The sequence below is a fragment of the Phaethon aethereus genome (genome assembly GCF_964289735.1).
Source record: "Phaethon aethereus genome assembly, chromosome: 2".
Taxonomy (NCBI): domain Eukaryota; kingdom Metazoa; phylum Chordata; class Aves; order Phaethontiformes; family Phaethontidae; genus Phaethon; species Phaethon aethereus.
Genome location: NC_138582.1, coordinates 114,908,922 through 114,929,604, shown reverse-complemented (window position 1 = coordinate 114,929,604; position 20,683 = coordinate 114,908,922). Strand labels below are relative to the sequence as shown.

Genomic DNA, 20,683 nt, shown 5'->3' with positions numbered 1-20,683 from the left:
CCCAATGATTCGTTCAGCCTTCACACAAAGTTGCTTTCTCCTATGCCAACCTTGGGAAGGCGCTCAGAGGAGTGTTATCCCTTAATGCCATGTGAGAGTGCTCCCTGTTGTGCTGACAAATGTGTACTTTACAGAAATACTGTATCTAGCTTTTATAAAAGGACGGCATCTTTCCGAAATCTTAAGCAAGCTGCTTCATGATGCCAGTTTGAGCAATCAGCCTGTTGCTCTGTAAAACCAGCAGCCCTTAGAAGGCATTCAAAAGTTACTACCCTTTAAGCCCTGCTCCAGAGCTCACCAATACATGGTGACTATCTGGAAGACCTCAGTTCCATCACTGGATGGATGATAATGATCATGATCCTCATGATCCATCATTGGATGCTTTTAGGGATGCTACTGTTTGACTTTATGAATCAAAAGACAGTGCTGTCTTGCGAGATACTTCAAATCAGAGGGTATCTAACATCAGCTATTCCCAGTGAAGAGGTATTGTAAGTATCCTTGCAGATCCCAACTGTTATCCACATGGGAACATCAGATAAGAGAGCTCATAAAGACGAGAAATACACCCCTTTTACCATACCTGATGTAGTGTAAATCTTCCTCCAAGGGGAGTCCTGGAAGCTTTCAAATATTTTGACCATTGACTGCCATTATCAGTAAAGGGGCCAATACTGTAATTGGTAATGAAAATAATCAGTAGCTTGTTCAGCTAATTAAAGCTATTAACCTCTCCTAAATATGGAATAATTCTCCAATTTCAAAAATCCAATTCTTTGTTCTGTTTGTCTCTCCAAATATTGTTTAGTCTCCAAATTCTTCTTTCTGAGAAGTCTCTGAAGAAGTGACAGCTAGTTTCTGCCTGGATGGCACTTGCATCCTTTGCATTTGTCCTTGACAGGCCTTGTGGTGCTGGGAAGCTGCCTACTAACGGTGATGGCTGGAGGCTATATTTCAGTGTGTGCTGGGTTTGATCTGCCAACAGCTTGTGAGACTAGATCATGAAGTGCCCTCACTATGCACTCTCTCAACGGCACTGATTTAGATTTAGATTTTTGCGGTGAAATGAAAACTGGCTAACCTGTCATGCTCAAAGGGTTGTGATCAGTGGCATGAAGTCCACCTGGAGGCCACTCATCAGTGGCATCCCCAGGGGTACACTGGGCCAGTACTGTTTAACGTGGTCATTAGTGACCTGGATGATGGACAGAGTGCACCTTCAGCAAGTTTGCAGAATACAGAAAACTGGGAAGAGTGGCTAGTACACCAGGTGGTTGTGCTGCCATTCAGAGGGACCTTGACAGGCTGGAGAAAAAGGCCAACAGGAGCCTAATGGAACTCAACAAAGGGAAATACAAAGTCCTGCACATGGTAGGGAATAACCTCATGAAGCAGTACAGACTGGAGGCTGACTGGCTGGAAAGCAGCTTTGCAGAAAAGGACATGTATTAGGAGCATTGCCAGCAGGTCAAGGGAGGTGGTCCTTCCCCTCTGCTCGGCACTGGTAAGGACAAATAACCAGTGGATCCAGTTATGGGTCCACAACTGGGTCTGCTTCTGGGGTTTGTAGGACAAAGATGTGCTCATACTGGAGCAGGTCCAGTGAAGGGCCATGAAAATAATTAAGGGCTTTGGAGCATCTCTCATATGAAGAGAGGCTGAGAGAGCTGGGACTGTTTATCCTGGAGGAATGGAGAGGAGGCGTGAGGAGATCTTATGAATATGTATAAATACATGATGGAGGGGAGAAAAGCATCACCATACGCCGCAGCAGATGTTCTGATTGTTTTGATTTCTGTGTTTTGGATTCAAATACTGAAAAATGACCTGGACTTTTGATCAATTTACTGGAATTGGCATATCTTTTAATTGCTCTCTTACATTTTAAAGTTTTGTTTGTGGAATCAACATGCAAATTGAAACATATGCAAAGATATTTATGTATGATTGATGATTGCCATAGCATATATAGGCTTAAAATTCATAAAGCAGGCAATAAATGCAAGAGATTGATGGTCTTTCATTATCACCATCAAAGCTGGGAAATTTTGAAAGGCTGTTGACATAGAGCAGTGAAAGACTGGCTAGTTTGGCCTTAGTTATCTCAGCAAGTCTTTGCTCTGATAATAAACTACAATTAAGTTTGGGATGAGTCTTTATTGTATAGTGTATATCGCATTTTTGGAGAATACCTGTAAATCACTTAGAACATTTCTTGAAGGTGGATAGAGTTTATATTACCTGTGTTTAGGGATGTTAAAATGTTTCAGTACATAAAGTATCTCAGGTATGCACAGTGTTCTAGGATCGAATTTGGAGAAGTGCTGAGTCTTAATGAGGTCCTGTAACAGCCATTAGTCAGTGTGAGGTGCTGATGTATGCACACTGGACCTTGAGATCTGACTTTGAACACATATGTTGATGTCATGTACTATATATAGTTTAATGTGAATTTACAGATTATCTTCCTAGAAACCCCCAAGCTTTTTACACCATGCTGAAAAGCTATGCCTTTGGATGCTACACAATCTATCTCTGACTTTTCCATGAATAAGAGGTGGACTAATTTTTTTGCCTGGTTTTTGTTTCTTGTCTTCACCAAGTCACGTCCCATTGCTCAGGACACCATGTGAGAGTAGCAGGTTAAATCATGCTCATGCTCTCAAAAATCGTATCAAGAAGACCTTATTCTTCAGAAAAAGGGGAAGGGAAAAAAGACTTTTGCCTTGTGTGCGTAGTGCCTTTTATTGCACTAATGTGAAATGATTCGATGTGATGGACAGCAGTTTATCAAAACAAAATCTCATTAAAATCTGTCTGCACTTTGCCATTACTCTCCTTTGTATAATAAGATTGTGAAGCTTTCTGTGACCAGACAGTAACCTGTGGTAACCTGTAGTGTGCGTACATTTATGGGTGATGAATAAAACCATTGTTATCACCCTTAAATGTTGGCATCAATATTGTGCTAATAACCTTTGGAAGTTTCTGCTTTATCAGCAGCAGTGACTGGCAAATAATCAGCTGTTTTGTAATGGGAAGCTTAAAATAGCAGCCGAAGACATTTGAGTTAAGCTTCATGGAAAAAGACACTGCTGCATTTATTATGATACCATTTTTGTTGTGTAAGGATGACATGATTGTTGTTTTAGCTTTTTAGACATACAGTGCAATTAAGAATAATCAGTTTTCCCACACATTCCGTAAAGCAACTGAAGCACAAATGCTAATAACCAGGCCCTTAAATTTAGAGTGACTTCCGCTGCTGCATGGACAGCCCACGGGTACAGATGCGTGTTTCATAGTGGTATGCAGCTATTGTGTGATTGCAGTCTTCTTACAGAGATGCAAGTCTCAAAAGAAGTTGCTGATAAATTGTAAGCTCTTTAGGATTTGCCCATACTACCAATTTAAAAATATTTTGGAGTGCGGAGGAAGGGAATCTGTATATAAGTACATATGGCATTTATTGTAGGCTTTGCAATCTGTAACAGGCATCCAGACTAGAAGTTCAAAAGAATGTGTAAAAGAATTTCTGATTTGTGTTTACTGGAAGTAGTAGGTGGTCGCACCAATAAAAACTCTATTGTGTTACATATGCATGCACATAGGTGTTGTGTTTAGCCCATAGTTTGTGAAACGTGTGTGGTTGGTTTTAGAATTCAGAGAATTCTAGAATGTCAGCAAAGACAGGTCAGGATTTGGGCAGGGTGTTCAGAAAACAAATCTTGCCTGTAACTAAAGGTAGTAAGTTTATACGGACAGTTTTAGTTTATCACTATTCCTACTAAAAGCCATTTACTGGGGGGAGGGGAAGAGTCTTACATGTTCTTAGAACAAGCTCTGTAATGATTGTTTTAGACCGAAATCTTCAGGAACAGATATAGAGATATATTTATATCTAAAAAATGTTTATGCATTCATATACAACTTTGTTTTCTGCATTCTTTTCCCCAATTTTTTCTTTACTCATTGCTTTCCTCAGCGTGAGTATGCAGTATAACCTTTATATTATGCGTGCTTCTAGACTTTTAATGCATTGGGGCCATGTCAGTAGGACTTTTTTCCCCATGCTTGGGACTCAATGTTTGCTGAATTTCATCTTTGCTTGCTAAGAATCTTAGACTGAAGTGGTTAATTAAATGTGTGAAAAAAAAATATTGCTAAACTTTATCACTGACCAATGCTATTTACCAGGAAATGAAACATAGTGAGAGCAAACAAGTGATATCCTAACCATGGTGTACAGTTACTTGCATTTCAGCATACATAATTTTCCACATACAATTTTAAGACTTTGACCATACCAGATGGTAAAAGAGTCTTAGTGTGGATGTATTTGTATCTGTATGAAAGGTTGCAAGTTGGAATAGCATATTCTTGTTTGCGAAGAAGAATAAACCACAGTGGCATGAGAAGATTTTTTATTATTAAAGTGTTACCATGTCAATGTTGTGTGTTATTTTACCAAAATTTATAGGAAGAGCTCATACCTTTAGATCAGGACATGGTAGCTCATTAAAAATTGATTTCTGAGAATGGAAGATGAGTTTTGGTCTCTGCAAGAAAGTATCGCAAGGCCTCGTCACCATTAGTGCACCAGCCTGTGCTGGCCTTTTGCACTGAAGTTAAATTAACAGCGAAAGAATTTTTCCCAAATGCTTGCAAAAACTGTGGTAGTAACATGCACGACTGAACCTGCAGTTACACACCCTTGTGTGAGGAAGAAGTGTGGAGGAAAGGGGAATCTGTTTGCCTTATCCCGTTTTAGAAGATGCCCTGACACAATGGTAAAAATCAAGGATGATGCCAATTATAGATTTTCTTTTTTCCACTGAAAAACTAAGTGGAGTTGATTTAGACTGAAATGAAAGCTGTTATGTCCTACCCAGTTAAATGTTCTGTTCACCATGAAATGTGCCAGTAAGGCCACTGTAATGAAGTCAAAGGAAAAAAAAAAAAAATCCTCAAAGCTGGAAGAAAAGTCCCATTTTCTTCAGGAGCTCAGTCTTGAGACCTTTGACCAAGGAGATAGCTTAATCTCCAGCTGAAGAACTGGAAAGATGCAGTCTATCCCTTTCATTCCCATGAGGGTCCCTAACTTGTCATTGCTATTTGGCAATTTTTTTTTTTTGCGTATTTGGTCAAGGTCTGTGACACCTCAGTGCAGCTGTCTGCTCTCAGTCAGGCTAAGAGTGAAGCTGAATAAATAACTCCTGGCAAGTATTATCCTGGTAAATCCTTCTCAGTCCCTGTGAGTGTGGGACACATTTGCAAAGTTTCAGGATGCCTCAAGGCACATTTTCAGCAAATAAGCTATTAACCAAGATAAACTTCTCAACTCTAGAAAAATCAAAAGGTCTGCATCCATCTTTGAGGATGACTTTTATAGAATGAGAGATTGGATCTGAATGGAAACGTTTAAGGGAGTCATTTGAACATTATTTACAAAGTTTTCACTTAAAAGATGCACTAATATTTTATAGTTTAGTTACAAATTATCACCTATCTTTGTTCTTCCAGGCTTTTAAGACCAAGGATGGCTACATTGTGGTGGGAGCTGGAAATGATCAGCAGTTTGTCACAGTGTGCAAGGTAACGATGTGTTAGTCGACAGTACAGAAATGTGTCCATTCTGACTAGGAAAATAATTACTGATTGCTTCTTAATTCCCCTTTTTTTGTGAAAATAAGTAGTGAGTATAAATTCTAACTCTGGGGTTCTGGCTGGTAGTTTTGGGGAACTGATACAGGGTCTGTGCTTTACCTCTGTATTCAGAACACCCCAATTCCCAAACTTGCGTGTGCTGAACCCCCTGTGAAGTCTGTGCAGCTACACAGCTAATTAGGTAAAGAATGGACAAGCTAACAACCTTCCGGTTTTGGAGTGGTGATTGTCATGGAAGTCACACTGGTGCCTTTTTCAGGAAGAAATGTGATCCTGTTTCTCCATAAAATACATGGTAGGCACAGCTATTAACAAAGCAAAGCAAAGCTAGAGGATGCATGGTTCTTGCGCCACTTTAACCAGTAGCCGAGTGCATAGTCCTTCTGAACCCTAGTATGTGCTGGTTTGCACCCACAGAGAAACTTGCGGACTTGTTAGAAAAGAAGTATTACAGGACTGTAGGCTGACTTTGGAGTGGTGCAGCGATACAACACTGAAGAACAAATCTTCAAACAGGACGGCTGTGTTCAAAATCTGGTATCTTCATTATTTTGAACTGAATGAACATGACTCTGGCAATTCTGTTTTCACAGAAAGTAGCTTGGAAAGTTGTAAAATGGTTGTGGATTTTTCACATACTCTTTTCCTTTTGTTTTAATACCTGGAATTGCTTTTCCCTGGACAGTGAATGCATTTTAAAAGAGCAGGAGTGGTTGCAGGGAAACAATTGTTCATAAATAAAGCGTAGCAACATTCCAAACAAAAGATGCCAGTAACGTGGAAGCTGGGACAAGAGAAATTTTGCATATAGCATTATGCAGCATTTTTTAAAATGAAAATTCCACATTTTTGCTGCCATTATGTTTTTTCTCTGGGAACTTGGATATTTAGCCTAAATTAATCACACTCTAAATGAGATGGAGGCTTCAGGAAATTGAGCATTATCTTCCTCCATTTGTTCATACCAGACATTTCACATTTCCATGGATGTCATAGCTAATAACTGGAATATGTAGTAAGAAGATAGTGCAGTTGTGATCCTCTCTTAGTGCAGTTTGGGCTACACATCCCCCACCTTCTCTCTGGAAGGATGTAGTTTCATTTGCTTGAATTGGCTCCCTCAATAGGTAGCAAGTTAACCTCTTCAAAGTTTTCTCAGTGGGTTTTCTTCATACAGGTGTCCAACCATGATAGAGCGGTCATTATATTAACATGAATGAAGACTAATGACTGAATAAGTATCTACCTGCCACAACTTGGTTTTATCAAAGACTCATTGTCTCATAAAGAAAATCTTTGCAGAAAGTCCCAGGACATAGCTGTGGATGTCTTATGGTGCTTTATTGCCTGAAGAATTATGTACCAAATGCTGGTCTTCCTGCCATCCTTGAGTAAGGCAGAGCTGAATATCTGGCTCAGGCACTAAAAATTCAGACCATACATTCACCTCACTGTAGAGTGCAGCTGAGAGACTGTGTGACTCGTTGCTACATACTCCCTCTGTAACCAGTAAGGAGTGAATGGTACTCCAGAAGATGAGGCAACATTTCTATGATTTGTGTTACCTCAGAATCTGTAGGACTAAAATTGTCTGGGATGAATATTGGCCCTAGTCTGCATTCTGATGTTCTTTGTTTCACCCTTATAAAGGTGTTCTGGTATTTCTAGAATTGAAAGTAGGAGGTACGAAACGTGGAAAAATGATGATTGCTCACATTTCAAAGGGATTAAAAAAACAGAAAAAAATAGTTCAAGTTTTGGTTAATGTTAGATTTTTCTATAAACCAGTTATCATATTTGTTTTTAAAAAGAATGTTTTTTTTTTTTACCCTTATTGAGTTACTGTAGGTATGGAATTGGGCCATTAAATTGCCCAGAAATGAAGTGATGTGGAAGTCAGTGGAATGTTGTGAAACCTGTTGGAGGTATGCTCTGTGCTAAGTCGAGGGTGATTTGGAACTTAAAACACCATGAAGTGGGAGAGCCAATAAAGCAAGAGGACTTTATTACAGGAAGGCCTGCAACACCCTAGTGAACCTTTAGTGAATACAGAGACCACTAATTCAAACATTGGAATTGCTATTAGAGAACCTTTCTGAGATGAGCTGGTGCTAAAAATACAGGCTGTATGGAAGCTGTTGCCCTGAAGACACATACTCTGGAGATGTAACAGCTGGCTCAAGCTGTAAACAATTGCAAACATTCTGCTTCAACTGTATCTTTTCAGGCAAGCAGAAGGAAAAAAAACCTGGAATAATTCACTGTGATATTTTCAAAATCAATGACAACCAACTGTAGCTCGTTTGGGGACTTGGATAATTGCAGAAAAACTTTGTAACGCTGCTGGCTGAAGTGCACTTTATAGTGGTCAAGTGTTACAAAAGCACATCCTGATGTGTGCTGCTTTGGTCTAAGTAGGAATACGGAGCAAGAGTCTTCAGAAGACTGAACTTTTCTGTACAGCGAAGGAGAGTACGAACAGGTTGGCTAGTGTTGCGGGACAAAAGGCAGAGAGCATAAACTCTGAATGTGCATCTTAGATCTTGAAGGAGGCCTAGAGATGGAGAACAGCAGTTTCATGCCAAGTGGTCACAGTGAAATAGAGAAAATAACCTTGGCAGCATGATGCAGAAAGATGAATGGCACATTAATGAATAACTTCTCAAATGTGCATTTGTTAGTCAAAAAAAATTGAGAAGAACATATATAGACACACAGCTTTACAACAGATGGACATTAAGTTAAAGCTGAAGTCAGTAACGTTAATTAAAACAGTAGAGTGAGCAACTCCATATGATCATTTTTCATATAACTCATCAAATGGAACGATAGTTTTCTGATTAATTGCTTGGTTTTTAAGGTCTCATAAATAAGTATTCACTATCATTTACTTTGAACAACCTTGCATGACTTTTTTCTCTAAAGCAATGATTTGTAACTCCAAAAAAGCTCTATTAAAAGAGGAGATAATTTTAAGGGGGTAGCAATATTATTGTTAAACTTTCAGATAGGAAATGAGGAACAGTTTCTAAAGCTAGGTTATGATATGTTATGATTTTTATAAACTAGATTGTGTAAACATAGAAACAAAAGAAAATATTCTGTGAATTAAGTGTTGATGGAAGATGGTAGATTGGTGTTTTATGTTACATTGCAGATAAAAATCTGCAGAAAAGTTATGTAATACGGTCATTGTTGTAAGGTAACTTACTGATACCTTGATTTACATGCTTAGTTTTGTCACTCTAGGTGACAATTACGTCAAAGGTGACTATTTGTTTTGAATATCTCTAAACATCTGTTGAAAGAATACCTATTTTGCTGATGGTTTTACGTCATCAACAGCTATTCACTTGGAAGGGAAGCCATATCTTATTCACTCCAGCAAAGTGAGGAGTCATTAAATGATAGTGGCCTTGGTCTGAACCAATCTCAGAGGAATTAGTAGAATTTTAGGGTTGAGGCAAATATCAGAGAGATTGAAACCAATCTATGTATCACTTATATGTGGTAGTACCTAGGCATATGGATTCAAGGAGTGACTGAACATGTTAAGGAACCAAAAATCCATTGAGCATTGCTAAATACATAGAAAACAGCTCCAACTCGGAAATGCCCTAGTCTATATGTATCTATAGTCTACAAGTATCATATGTACTAGCCCTGTTCTTAAGCTCTTCCTAAGCATCAGCACTCAGCCACAGGGCTATAGGGACTTCAGCTTTCAGCCAGTACTGTTGTTTTGTGAGCCATCTTGGAAATGGCCCTGTAAAAAAAATGTAGCATGTTTAGAATGATTATAAGACTCATCATAAGTAAAATTGGTCTTGAGTATGTATTAGTGAGTAAAAATACGGGAAGAATACATGACAGTCTCTTTCTTTGTAAGCTTCTATTCTGCCTTCCTCTGTAGCTGATGGTATTGGGATATTTTTTATTAAATTTGAAATGCACAACTCATTCTGTTTATTTATGTTCTATATAAATACATTGTGGCATGAACAGATAAAGTAAATAGTAAATATTGATTGTCCACACAGCTACTTTGTCTCATAAATGCCTCTACAAAATTCTAAGACTCATTGTCCACATTTAATTCCCTTTATAGTGTAATTCACATTGTCTTTGCATGATGGTTAAATTTCTAATTTACCAGGTAGGAGTTATATATAGAGATATATTTCTCCTTTATTGGAGGCTATACCACCAATTTTCTTTATTAATTCTTTTGGAAGAAATCATAAAGAAAAACTATGATGTTTCAATGGAAAAACACCTTTTCATTTTTTTGGCCTTTTTGACAGAAATTACTGAAGTTGAAAGAAATATTCTTAGACATAGCTTTTCTCAGTGTAGCATATGAAGTACAGTCATATTTCTTATTCTGTGACATATAACTTAGTGCAGGATAATCCTACAGATCTCTCCAACCTCACAGTAATAACTTACAAACTTCTACAGGAGGAATTTCTCCTAACTAATGGTGAAAGATATCAACTAAGACTTGGATCTTCAGTGTAATTTCTGTCATTTTCTGTTCTTGTTATGTAACATTAACCAGGAGGCATTATCTTTCCCCAATTTCCTAATCTATATTAAAAGATTAATGAGAAGTAGGGATTTTTGGAAAGCTGTCTTAAATTGGTAATGAATTTCCTTAGCTATATAAATATCTCCTGCCAAGCACATTTCTTACTCACCTTTGTTTTTACTTAGATCCTGAATTTGCCTGAAGTTAGTAAGGATTCCAGATACAAAACTAATACACTCAGAGTCCAGAACAGAAAAGAACTTATTGACATATTGTCAACCCGGTAAGTTAATTAATAGGGAAGAAATTACATTTAATCTGTTAATGTAAATAGTCATTTATAAGAAGCTGTAATCATGTGAAAATGTTACTCTTTTAAGATACTTTAAAAAAAAAAAAAGTACTGAGTACACTTACTGATGTTAAATATACTGCCTTTTGCACACGACTATGGTGTGGACTAGCAAGAAGCCAGACCACAGATTTAAGTTTTCAGAAACCATTTTAATTTATTTTTAACCATTAACCTGAATTTTAGTGAAACAACTAGTGCTTTCTGCTTTCCTGCATGAATGTAACTCCTGGAAATAAAACGCTTGGAGCACAGTTTGCTTTTGTGACTGGGATTTTAAAGTTTTCACTGGAAGTTGCTGTATCCAAGGGAGTTTGACTTGGTGTTACTCCCTCACCGCTGGTTCTATCTTGTGGTACTCTGTGCCCCAAATTCTCCCTGGGACAATCCTTTTGAAATCAAAAGGATATGTGTTTAGTTTTCTATATGGGAATCATCCTATTAAATACTTTAAAAATTACTTAAGAGGAAGCTCAGGAACCCTTTATTTGAGAGATTAGTATAGCTTAGTTCTCCTCCTCATTCTGTTTGAGAAGGTCTTATTTCTGTGGAGTGCTCTTCTGTTTAATGGAGAGGATGATAAATTTCTATAACATAAGGGAAAACCTAATCTGTGTAAAGCTACCCAAAGGTGGCTTCAGCAACACTCCATACTTTTGGGACAAGCAGAAGAAGCAGTATATCTACTGTTGCCAATGATTCAAGGAAAGTCATACTATCATTTTGACACTTGGTCTGTATGAGTCTTTGTCAACAGACGTGTATGGTACAACTGTTCATGATGGACTTTTGGAACTCGTCTTTTACTTGCCTTCCTATAATAAATGTATTGTGGTAGCACAGATCAACTCACTCTTCCTATAAGTTTTAAGCCCTTGAAAGGGAATAGTTACCTTTCAACCTACTTTTGAGCTCTTACATTCTTGACACTTAATCTTAGTTTCAAAGTTGATTCATGTTGACTTATTACTTGGAGTTCATTTCATTTAATACGCCATTTGTCTGATGTACTCTGGTACCTTATGAGAGTGCTGTTTTGCCATCCACAGATCAATTACTTAATAGCTTGTTGCTTGTGTTTAATTTTGAATGCTTTTTTTTTTTTTTTTTATGGGCAATATCTGAATAAGATGATAAAGTTCAAGGAACAGTTACTCTTTGAATGAATTGCCAGAATTCTAATTTGTTTTTATATCTGTAGCTATTAGTTCATCAGATTACCTCATTGCTCTTTCAATTACTGCTTTATGTCTTTTTGGTCAGAGTTTATGTTCTGTTTTATTAGCATCATTTAGGCTGAATTTCTGTGTAATTTATATGCAAGTATGTGACTGTATACACACTTTTGGAATAGATGTTTCCAATAGTATTCTGTTATGTCATATTATTGTGAATTCATCTGGCCTTCAGTTTTAAAACACTGACTATAACAAACACCTTTGACATTCTAATGGAGGTCGAATATGTTTCCATATGCATTCCATGGCAACTTTGCTTTTATTCACTAATGCACAGTTGTTTGTAAAATTATATGTGGTTCATTTTTTAAGTTACGTAGAGAATTAAATTAATAGTTTCTCAGTGCTGAAAAATGTCAACCCTTGAGAAATGAAGGGAAATGACAAAATAGTAATGGTAGAATTTTCCTGAAAAATGCCTTAATTAAATCACTGATTGCTTGATAGTATTGCAGCTTCCAGCACATGGAAAATATAAACCTAAGGTGCATTAGTTGGAAAGAAACACCTGCAGACCCTCCTATTCAGTCACTACATGTACACTGCTATCCACCTCACAATGAATTTGTGGAGACATGAGCTGGAACAGTTTAGAAGAGCTGCGATTTTCTTGACATGGGTTCTACTACAGTCACTTTTGTTGAGATCAGCCTCTCCTTTGTGTGGTGGAAGGCAAAAATGAACATGAAAGTCCTTTAAGCATTTAGTCAGGCCATTCATCCGTGTCTTACTTTGATGCTGTGCTGGGCAGGTTGCATACAATTTGAGGCAAAGCAGCTTTTTTTTCCAGTGATGTTGCAATGGAAGAAGTCAGCAAACTTGTTTGGTGTGCTAGGCTAAGCAGTAAAAAGCAGGTAAAAATTTGCATCCATATATAGGAATCTGGTGATTCCTAAATGTTCCATCTCTTTTCTACATGCTTGGAAACTTAAATGGGAATTATGGTCTGTAGTGGAATCCTTTGAGACTGTTGCTGCTGATAAAGCCAGTGAAAAGATTCACAGACACTGTCTTATGTCTTGGCATCTCAACAGTAATTACGGTGACTAGAAGCACATGAGAGGAAACATATAATTGTGTTTCCTTCCTTTTCTCCCAACTTCTTTGCTGACATTTTCAGTTTACACATTCTTCCTGTACCACTAAGTCACTGGTATTTTAAGCACCATTTGTATGGCAGATACTTGGTACTCTGCAGTTGCTTGCATGTATCACTGTTGTTGCACCATGCATATATGCATACCTTTTTCCAAGCTGTTGATGCTATTATGATTTTATTGAGCTGAGGTCCCACCAGAACCTAGAGTAGGCTTCCATTGACCTATCTAACCTGTCCCCTTCCTCCTATCTCTTTTGAACAATTTCCAGAGGTATGACTTAGCTTTTCTTTTCCTATTTTTTTTAAATTTTAAAACGGACTAACTGCAATTCATGTCTAAATTCTGAGCACTCTAGTAAGTGCCAAAAGAAGGATTCTTAACTTCCTTCTCTTAAGGAAAAGGATTTCCCAGGTTTTATTTAGGAATAGGAGATGATCAGACCTACTTAAAGGGTCAGGAACTCCCTGAAGTCTTGAGTGCTTAATTCGCTGCATGTGTGGACCTGAAATTTTAAAAACCATCTGAACTTTGAACACCAAGGAGACAGTTGATGCCTTTCATTTGCTAGGGTCAATGTTAAGAAATTGAGACTCTGGCCACAGTTTTATTCTAGATGTGTGCACAAAGGAAACACTTTGTGTTGGTACAATTGGTCAATGTTAAGGAATGCTCTTTTCTTTAGAAAAGGCTGTATCTTGGGAATTCTTGACTCAAACGACCTCTAATTTAGATCAATAATTCTACTCACCACCTGCAGTAACTGTGCCAGATTTCAAGGCAGTTAGATAAGCATGGGGATTATACAGCACTTAGAAGAAAGTGACCTTTAAACAGAAGACTTTTCAGAAAGGTGTGAAATGACCTATTCATCACAGTCGGATGTCCTGAGCTGAGTGAGAATACAAGATGGAGATGAATATGGCTTGAGACATAAATGTAGCTTGAAACAACAGCTTTGAGAGGTGTGAATTGCTCCATTCATTTCAGAAAGAATTTTCTCATCCTCTCTCTTCCCTGACAGAAATGAAGTGTGAAGCACATCTGTCCTTAGCTCTTCACCCCAGCTTGCTGTCTGCTTACAACACCTCAACTCCCTCTGTAGTGTACACATGAAAGAGAGGGAGCAAGCAGGTAGGGGAGGATAAATTCACATATCCATAGCGATTGTCAGATCTCAATAAAAGGGATGGGAAGGTACAGTCTGGAGTGGTATGCTGCTTCCGAGAGACCCAACTCTCACACTGGGGCAAGAGGAGGGAATTACAGAAACCAGTCCCAGACATCTTGAGAGGAGGAATCTTTTTCAGTTCCATCTTCTATGGGGAAATGAGTACAATGCTGCAAGGACTGCTGGGTCATAGGATATTCACAGGGAAGAAGAATAATGGCCTATGGGGTATTTTGCTACTGATGGTGTTATCCCTTTTCCATCTCTGGTCCTCTTCCTGCTATGTTCTTTTTTTCCTGTCTCCATCAACTTCCTCCACTTCCTATGGCTCCACAGTTTCTTATTTCCTCTTTCTCCTCCCACCGCTGATGTTTGCACATCTACTATGTTTGCTATACAAAAAAGGAAGTTTTGGTGCCTTCTGCATCTTCCTCTTTATTTAGGTGACATTTTCCCCAAATGACAACAAAGCAGAACTCTGACAAAAGCAAATTGCCTCTGAATGCCTTCCTTTCTTGGGTGTGTGCCAAGAGTCAAATTTAAAATGACTCTACCTGGGTGGAGGTCAGGTTCAATGGCTACTACAGAGGCCCCTGGGACTCCCAGCTCATGTGAGAACTGACACACTACAGAGCACTCTGTTTTTTATGTTTCCAGTGGAAACCTCTGGTTTGTGAGTTAGATGTACATCTATCCAAAAGAACCAAGTTTTAATTGTCGCTCCGTTCTCCCCCACCTCCCTTCCACTTTTACCTTTGCTTCCTCTGTAACAGAATAGTACCAGGCGCACTGTGGATTATTCTCTGTGTGTGTGTATATACATACATATGTGCATATGTGCATGCATAAGTCAAGACATACATATATAGTGTGCACATGTAATTTGAGGTGCATCTGTGCAAAAGCTGGTATAATGCCAGTTTTAAGAGAAGCTGCTTTGAGGAAGGGAGCTTAATCTGTTGACCTCCTTCTTCAAATTACTCCAGAAGTAAATTAATCCCACCCTGCACCTCAGTAATGTAGACACCTTTTTAAGACGACGCAGCTAAATGTGTAATCCAAGATCCTTCAGGAAAGTAACCTGTAAATGGAACAGAGTGTGGGGGGTTGTATGAGAGCAGGAGGAAAGGGGAATAGCAAACATGCCCTCAGCCTTTAAAGTGAAGCATCTCACATAATGAAGAACACATAAATTCATCGTGATTAGTGCTCCTGCAGCTACAGCTAAGTTATTGTAGACTTAAAATCAGAAGTGTTAGGGCTGGAAGCGATTCAGAGTGGAACTTCTATTCCTAACACTTATATTTTAAAGCCCTTATTCTTGATGGTGTACCACAGCTGCATGCTGTGTATATAAGTGTGAGGGGAAAAGGAATGAGCGGGAAGGAAGTACAGAGGAACCTGATCCTCAGTTAATGAGATCGCTGCTAAATTGTTTCCACCTAGTAACAGAAGAGGAGAGCACCTAAAGGGGAAAGTTTATTGTAAAATGTTTAATTTGCTTGATGAGGAGCACTGTTAAATTCACACTTGTTGAGACACACCCAGTCTCTGTAACTCTCCTTCCCCACCGTTCCTTTTTCTAAACCAAGAGCCTTGCAGACCAAAGTCACTGTTGATAACATTACAAGAACGAGTATCTGGTTGTCTACTGCTTCAGCAAGACAGATATCTGAAGTTTGAAAGATAATTGACCTCAATGTGGCACAGCTGGTAAGGTTTGCTTTCCCCAGTTATCTACCTCACCATCAGTGCATAGATGGTTGAGCTGTTGTGGGCATCAGCTGCCAAACTTGTCACAGTTTGCTTTAAAATGTTTTATTTTAAATTGTTACTAGTTTTATGTTGAATTCTATGTGTGCAACTGAGAGAGGCTCAAACATCTGATTTTTGGACTGAGTAAGCCAGTGTGTATTTTCTGTGTTCTTTTCTCACCATTTAATAAACCTCTAAGCATCTTCATACATATATGAAGTTCAAGATCCTTCCTGAAAGGGAACTTGCCATCTTTTTTTCTGATGACATATATTGCTAGCTACAAAGCTGCTGAAATCAAGGGACATCTTTTCATTGATTTTTGAATGAGCTTTTTGACCTGACCCTTGTTAGCTCTTTACTCCCCTTGAGTAGTTAAAAGAACAACAGCAACAAAATGAATGTAGCTCTCCATTATTCTCAAAGTGCTTTTACCAATGTGTGTTTACCTACCTGACTTTCAGTTAATTTGCACTTCCTTTGTCGTAACTATAGAAGTTGCAGTCCTTTTTGCTTACTTAAGAAAAATAGAAGGAAGCCTTGGGAAAAGGAGTACATTTCTAATGTGTATAGTGTAACATTATCTGAATCCAAAAAGATCTAGTCTGGAACATGCTGGATTTTACTACTCAGGAGCCATAAGAAACGCTTTTTACAATATGGATGTGTTTCCATCTCTCTGGTATGCTATTCCTTAAAAAAATCATATATGGTTTTAAAGCAGCAGGCAAAACTTCGTAAAGGAACATGGATTTCCATTCATCTGTAGCACAAATTCTGTACGTAAAGGTGAAGATTTATTAATAGTTCTATTAAACTGGTAACAATATTTAAAGTATGCAGAAATTTCAAACAAGTTTCAGAGTGGATTTGTGGTACCTACAAATATAGGGACTGTACTTCATGTAGCTACCACTTACAACCTAGTATATATGACATCTTTTAAAGTAGTTGACATATCTGTCTGCAACACATGTCAGTACAATCATGTTGATCCCAGAGATTTTAAGGGTCTGTTGTGGTTTGCTGAGTGATTAATCAGTAACCAAGAGGAGACTAATTAGACATTAACACAGACATGCTTACAGACTATTGAGTAAATACTATAGTATTCATTTTGAAAACTCTAATTGTATATTTACTGTACACTAAGGGATAATGATCCATTATTTGAATTTTCCAAATATTTTTTTCTATTTATTTTGTATAGTGTCTTCCATAGATGCTACTGTAAGAAACTGTACAAACCATTTTACTGAGTTAACTACCATTAAAGAGATGATTAGTAGTGAAGAGAGAAAATATTGTAGATATTTGAAAGTAAATAGGCTGTTGATAGAACAAACCAATGCAAAAAGTATAATGCAAACTTGGGTTGTGCTAGAAAACACAAGAATGCTATTGTGAACTTTAGCAAGAACAGAGAAGGTTTTTGTGACTGACCGCATGTAAAAACTATTACTAATCCTAGATGTTGCTGTTCCATCTGCATTTGGTAGCTGTCCAAATTATTTTCTAAATTAATTGCTCTAAGCTTCCTGTAGAAAAGAGCAGCATTTTGCTTTAGTAGTTCTTCCAAACTTACTTTGTGTTGAATTTGGAGGTTTTATCCACTAGAGAAACGTGGATGCCCTTCTACATAGGATGTAACAATGATTGAAGGTTTCCTAGGAAACATGGAAGATGGGATATATGCAAAGAATGCACACAAAGTGGATTCATTCATGCTTTAGAAGTCTTTATTTCATTGAAAGACAGAATATTTGCTAAAAAAGAAACAAAGTTTACATTGATAATTAACAGGATGAGAAACTTGATACATTTTAATAGAATTTGGGTACATTTCTAACTCATTAAAGATATTTCATCCAAGGTGTGCAAGTCAAGCAGACATTCTGCAATTAATGATCCATTCTCCCTTTTTTTTAAATTAGAATTTGTTAGAAAGTAGAAGGGGATTTAAGTCTTGCTTTTTTAGAAGCAAAACTGCACTTGTAGTTTGTGTAAGGAAATAAAGGGTGTAAACCCTTTTTATTTGATATTTAATTTTTGGAATTTTGCAGGCTATTTCTTATATTGTGCTGTAACGTTTTTGATTAATTTACTGAATGTATAGTTTAAATTTAGTGTTTCTCATTTAATGGTGCCTGCTAAGTTTATGAATTGAGGAAAAATATATTTAGTTGGATTTCTTCCCATGAAATAACATTTCAATTAGTTCAGCTCATGCTACGCTTTCTATTCTTATAATATTTTAAAGTGTGAAATATCTTTAATGTTAAATGTTTCAGAATCTGATGCCTGATTTCAACATTGCAACTTCAGTAGCTTCATGAATGTTGTGTAATTCAGCGCAGAGGAGGCTTAGAGTGCTGCTTAAAATGCAAATAAGACATAATGGAGACTACTGCCTCTTTCAGTGAAGTAAGCCTTAGTACAGGCTTTGCAGTAAAGGTACTAGCAATGGGTTTGTTCCCCATTAGGGTACATAACCTTCTCTTTTCAGAGGTGTTTTCAGAAAGAGCCTGTATTCAAGCTTCATACCACAGACCAGTGCAGTAAAAAGTTAATTCTTTTGAACTTCTAAAATGCTGGTAATAATTGTAGAAAGCCAAGCTACAGATTTAAAATGATTCTACAAATAAATCATAGATAATTTAAATGGCATTTATGTGATCATATCTATAGCAGATGGAGCATTTTAGAGGGAAAAGGGACTCATCTGGAAATACATGAAGCTGTAGTGTGAATCACATGGTTGAGCTCTCCTGCAGTCACTGAGTGTCATTGAGGCTCCATAGACAGATAAAGATTCATTTGCAAGTGTCATGCTTCAGACTTCAGACGCTGTACAGTCTTGGATGTTCTTTTTACTAGCTTCAGTTTGGAAGATGGACTATTGTTTAGACTTGTACATGTTTCCATCAGTGATTTTATTTATATATGTATATAAAAATTACTTTTTTCCCCACTGAAAGACAGCAGATGACATTGTAAATTCTTCAGTTAAGGAAAGGAAATTATAAATATCCTACTTAGTATATAAAAAGCAATATCAAAGCATGGAAAAATGTTTTAAAACAAGTGTTAAGGGGAAAAAGATTGTCCAGGCCTTGTAAATTCCTGCTGATAGAGCTTTTAATTTTGAGGAGGGAATTTCAGTCTTTTACTTCTCTGGGAAGTTTTTGTTGAAGGTCTTTACTTGATATTTTGGAGAGCTGAGCGTGGTATCAACTGATACCTAGCAACCTAAACATCAGCCCCTTGCTATAAGGAAAGGTTATGGTATTTATTTGTGTAAGTGCTATTTAAAATTATGTTTACATGGAGGGAATGATACATACAGGTTGTAAAAAGAAAAAATAAAAATCGAAGTTTGTGCAGCTGACATCACAGAGGTAAACTTGGGCATCTTTTTAGCCACACCTTATCAAATTTTGAAACGCTATTTCTCCCTTAATGCTGTACAACAGATAATTCAATATATAAAACACAACTGAATGAACGAAATAGCTGCATGCTGTTGCTCTCAAAATCTGCATAATAGACCTTTATTGGCAGTGGTGATGTTCTGTTTTGTTTTTAAACAGTTTGCTTAACAATATGCTCTCAACAGCCTCTTTTTACTACAAATAAAGGAAGCTATTCTACGTCAGATTTAGGTCAAGAGTTTCAATTTCAAGAGACAATGCTGTCTGTCTTCTTTGAGGGTGATAGAATGTGGGATTTTACATCTTTGATTGAGTTTAAAGCTTTTAGGAATTCTCTCCAAACACCAATAAACAGCTTAATAAGTAGACTAAGACAATTGTTAGGTCCGTTCAAAACAAGCATTTTTAAAAACAGAACATCACTTGTTCTCTACAAAATTGTGGTAATTTTTTTGTCTGTTACATAGGAAGGAAAAATCTAAGCAGAAGCTACAATTTCAGAAATTCCCAGGAAAAAAAAAAATCAGAAATTCATCCCATAGAAATTTTGCAAAACATGCCCTCACTTCATTGTATATTGAGTCACTCATAATAATGTTACTGAAGAAGAAATGTATGTCTTGAAAATTATTCAGATTTACCATGACATCAGAAAGTAGCATATTGATTATGCAGGGGTAGCTAATTGACACTCCTGTTGAAAAGACTTCATTTTCAGACTATCCTTTAAATCCCAAAGTTATTTGGGTTTGGGTTTTTTTTAAACTCAGGAGAATATTTATAAACTCCTCCTTAAAAAGAAGTACAAGGAACATAACACAGCAGGGCTTATTCATTACTAATAGATCAAGGGAATGATGATACAAATATTAAGAATTTCAATAAGGTCTTGGTGATGGTCTTCAGCACCAAAGTTATGATGCTAAGTCCAAAAGTCCTCTTGTAGATGTGCTGTCTTTTGTTAGAAATGAGACAGTAGTGGAGGTTGAGGTGTCAGAAAAAGTAGTAGCTGAAAAAAGCTTTTAATTTATAAAAAGGAAGTTAGTAGGCCATGAATTACGAAGCATCTCAGGAGGGAAGTGGCTCGGTTGCTAGCAAAGAATCAGCACAGTTTTGTATAAATAGCACCAATAACTGATGTGAAACAGTTTTTCATGTGAATCATATTTACATTGTGCAGTAGTTTGAGCCCCAAACCTTAGTAATAGAAGGCTATGAATAACAAGAATATACGGAGTATGAGAATTGTTGCCACAGACTACTGAAGGGAATTAGAAATTATATTTCAGATTAAAATCATGCTTTCCTGCAGTCACTGAGAAAGGAAGGTTATCTACATCCCTGTAGTTACCTTTTTCCCCTGTTTTCCTGTAATGTACCTGGTTCTGAGTACGGTCAGCAATAAAATACTAAATTAGATGGACCCTAGATGGGTCCA

The 20,683-nt window shown here is 37.3% G+C and overlaps 1 protein-coding gene across 1 annotated transcript in view; it reads left to right on the top strand.

Moving 5' to 3' along the window:
• The window catches only part of SUGCT (succinyl-CoA:glutarate-CoA transferase), a gene marked incomplete at its 3' end in the record, with an annotated part of 342,799 nt that overhangs the window by 124,244 nt on the left and 197,872 nt on the right, over positions 1 to 20,683 (top strand). Inside the window, exons 9-10 of the mRNA XM_081996281.1 lie at positions 5,527 to 5,598; positions 10,387 to 10,484. Of these exons, the coding sequence (XP_081852407.1) occupies positions 5,527 to 5,598; positions 10,387 to 10,484 (170 nt within the window). The remainder of the gene's footprint in view (positions 1 to 5,526; positions 5,599 to 10,386; positions 10,485 to 20,683) is intronic.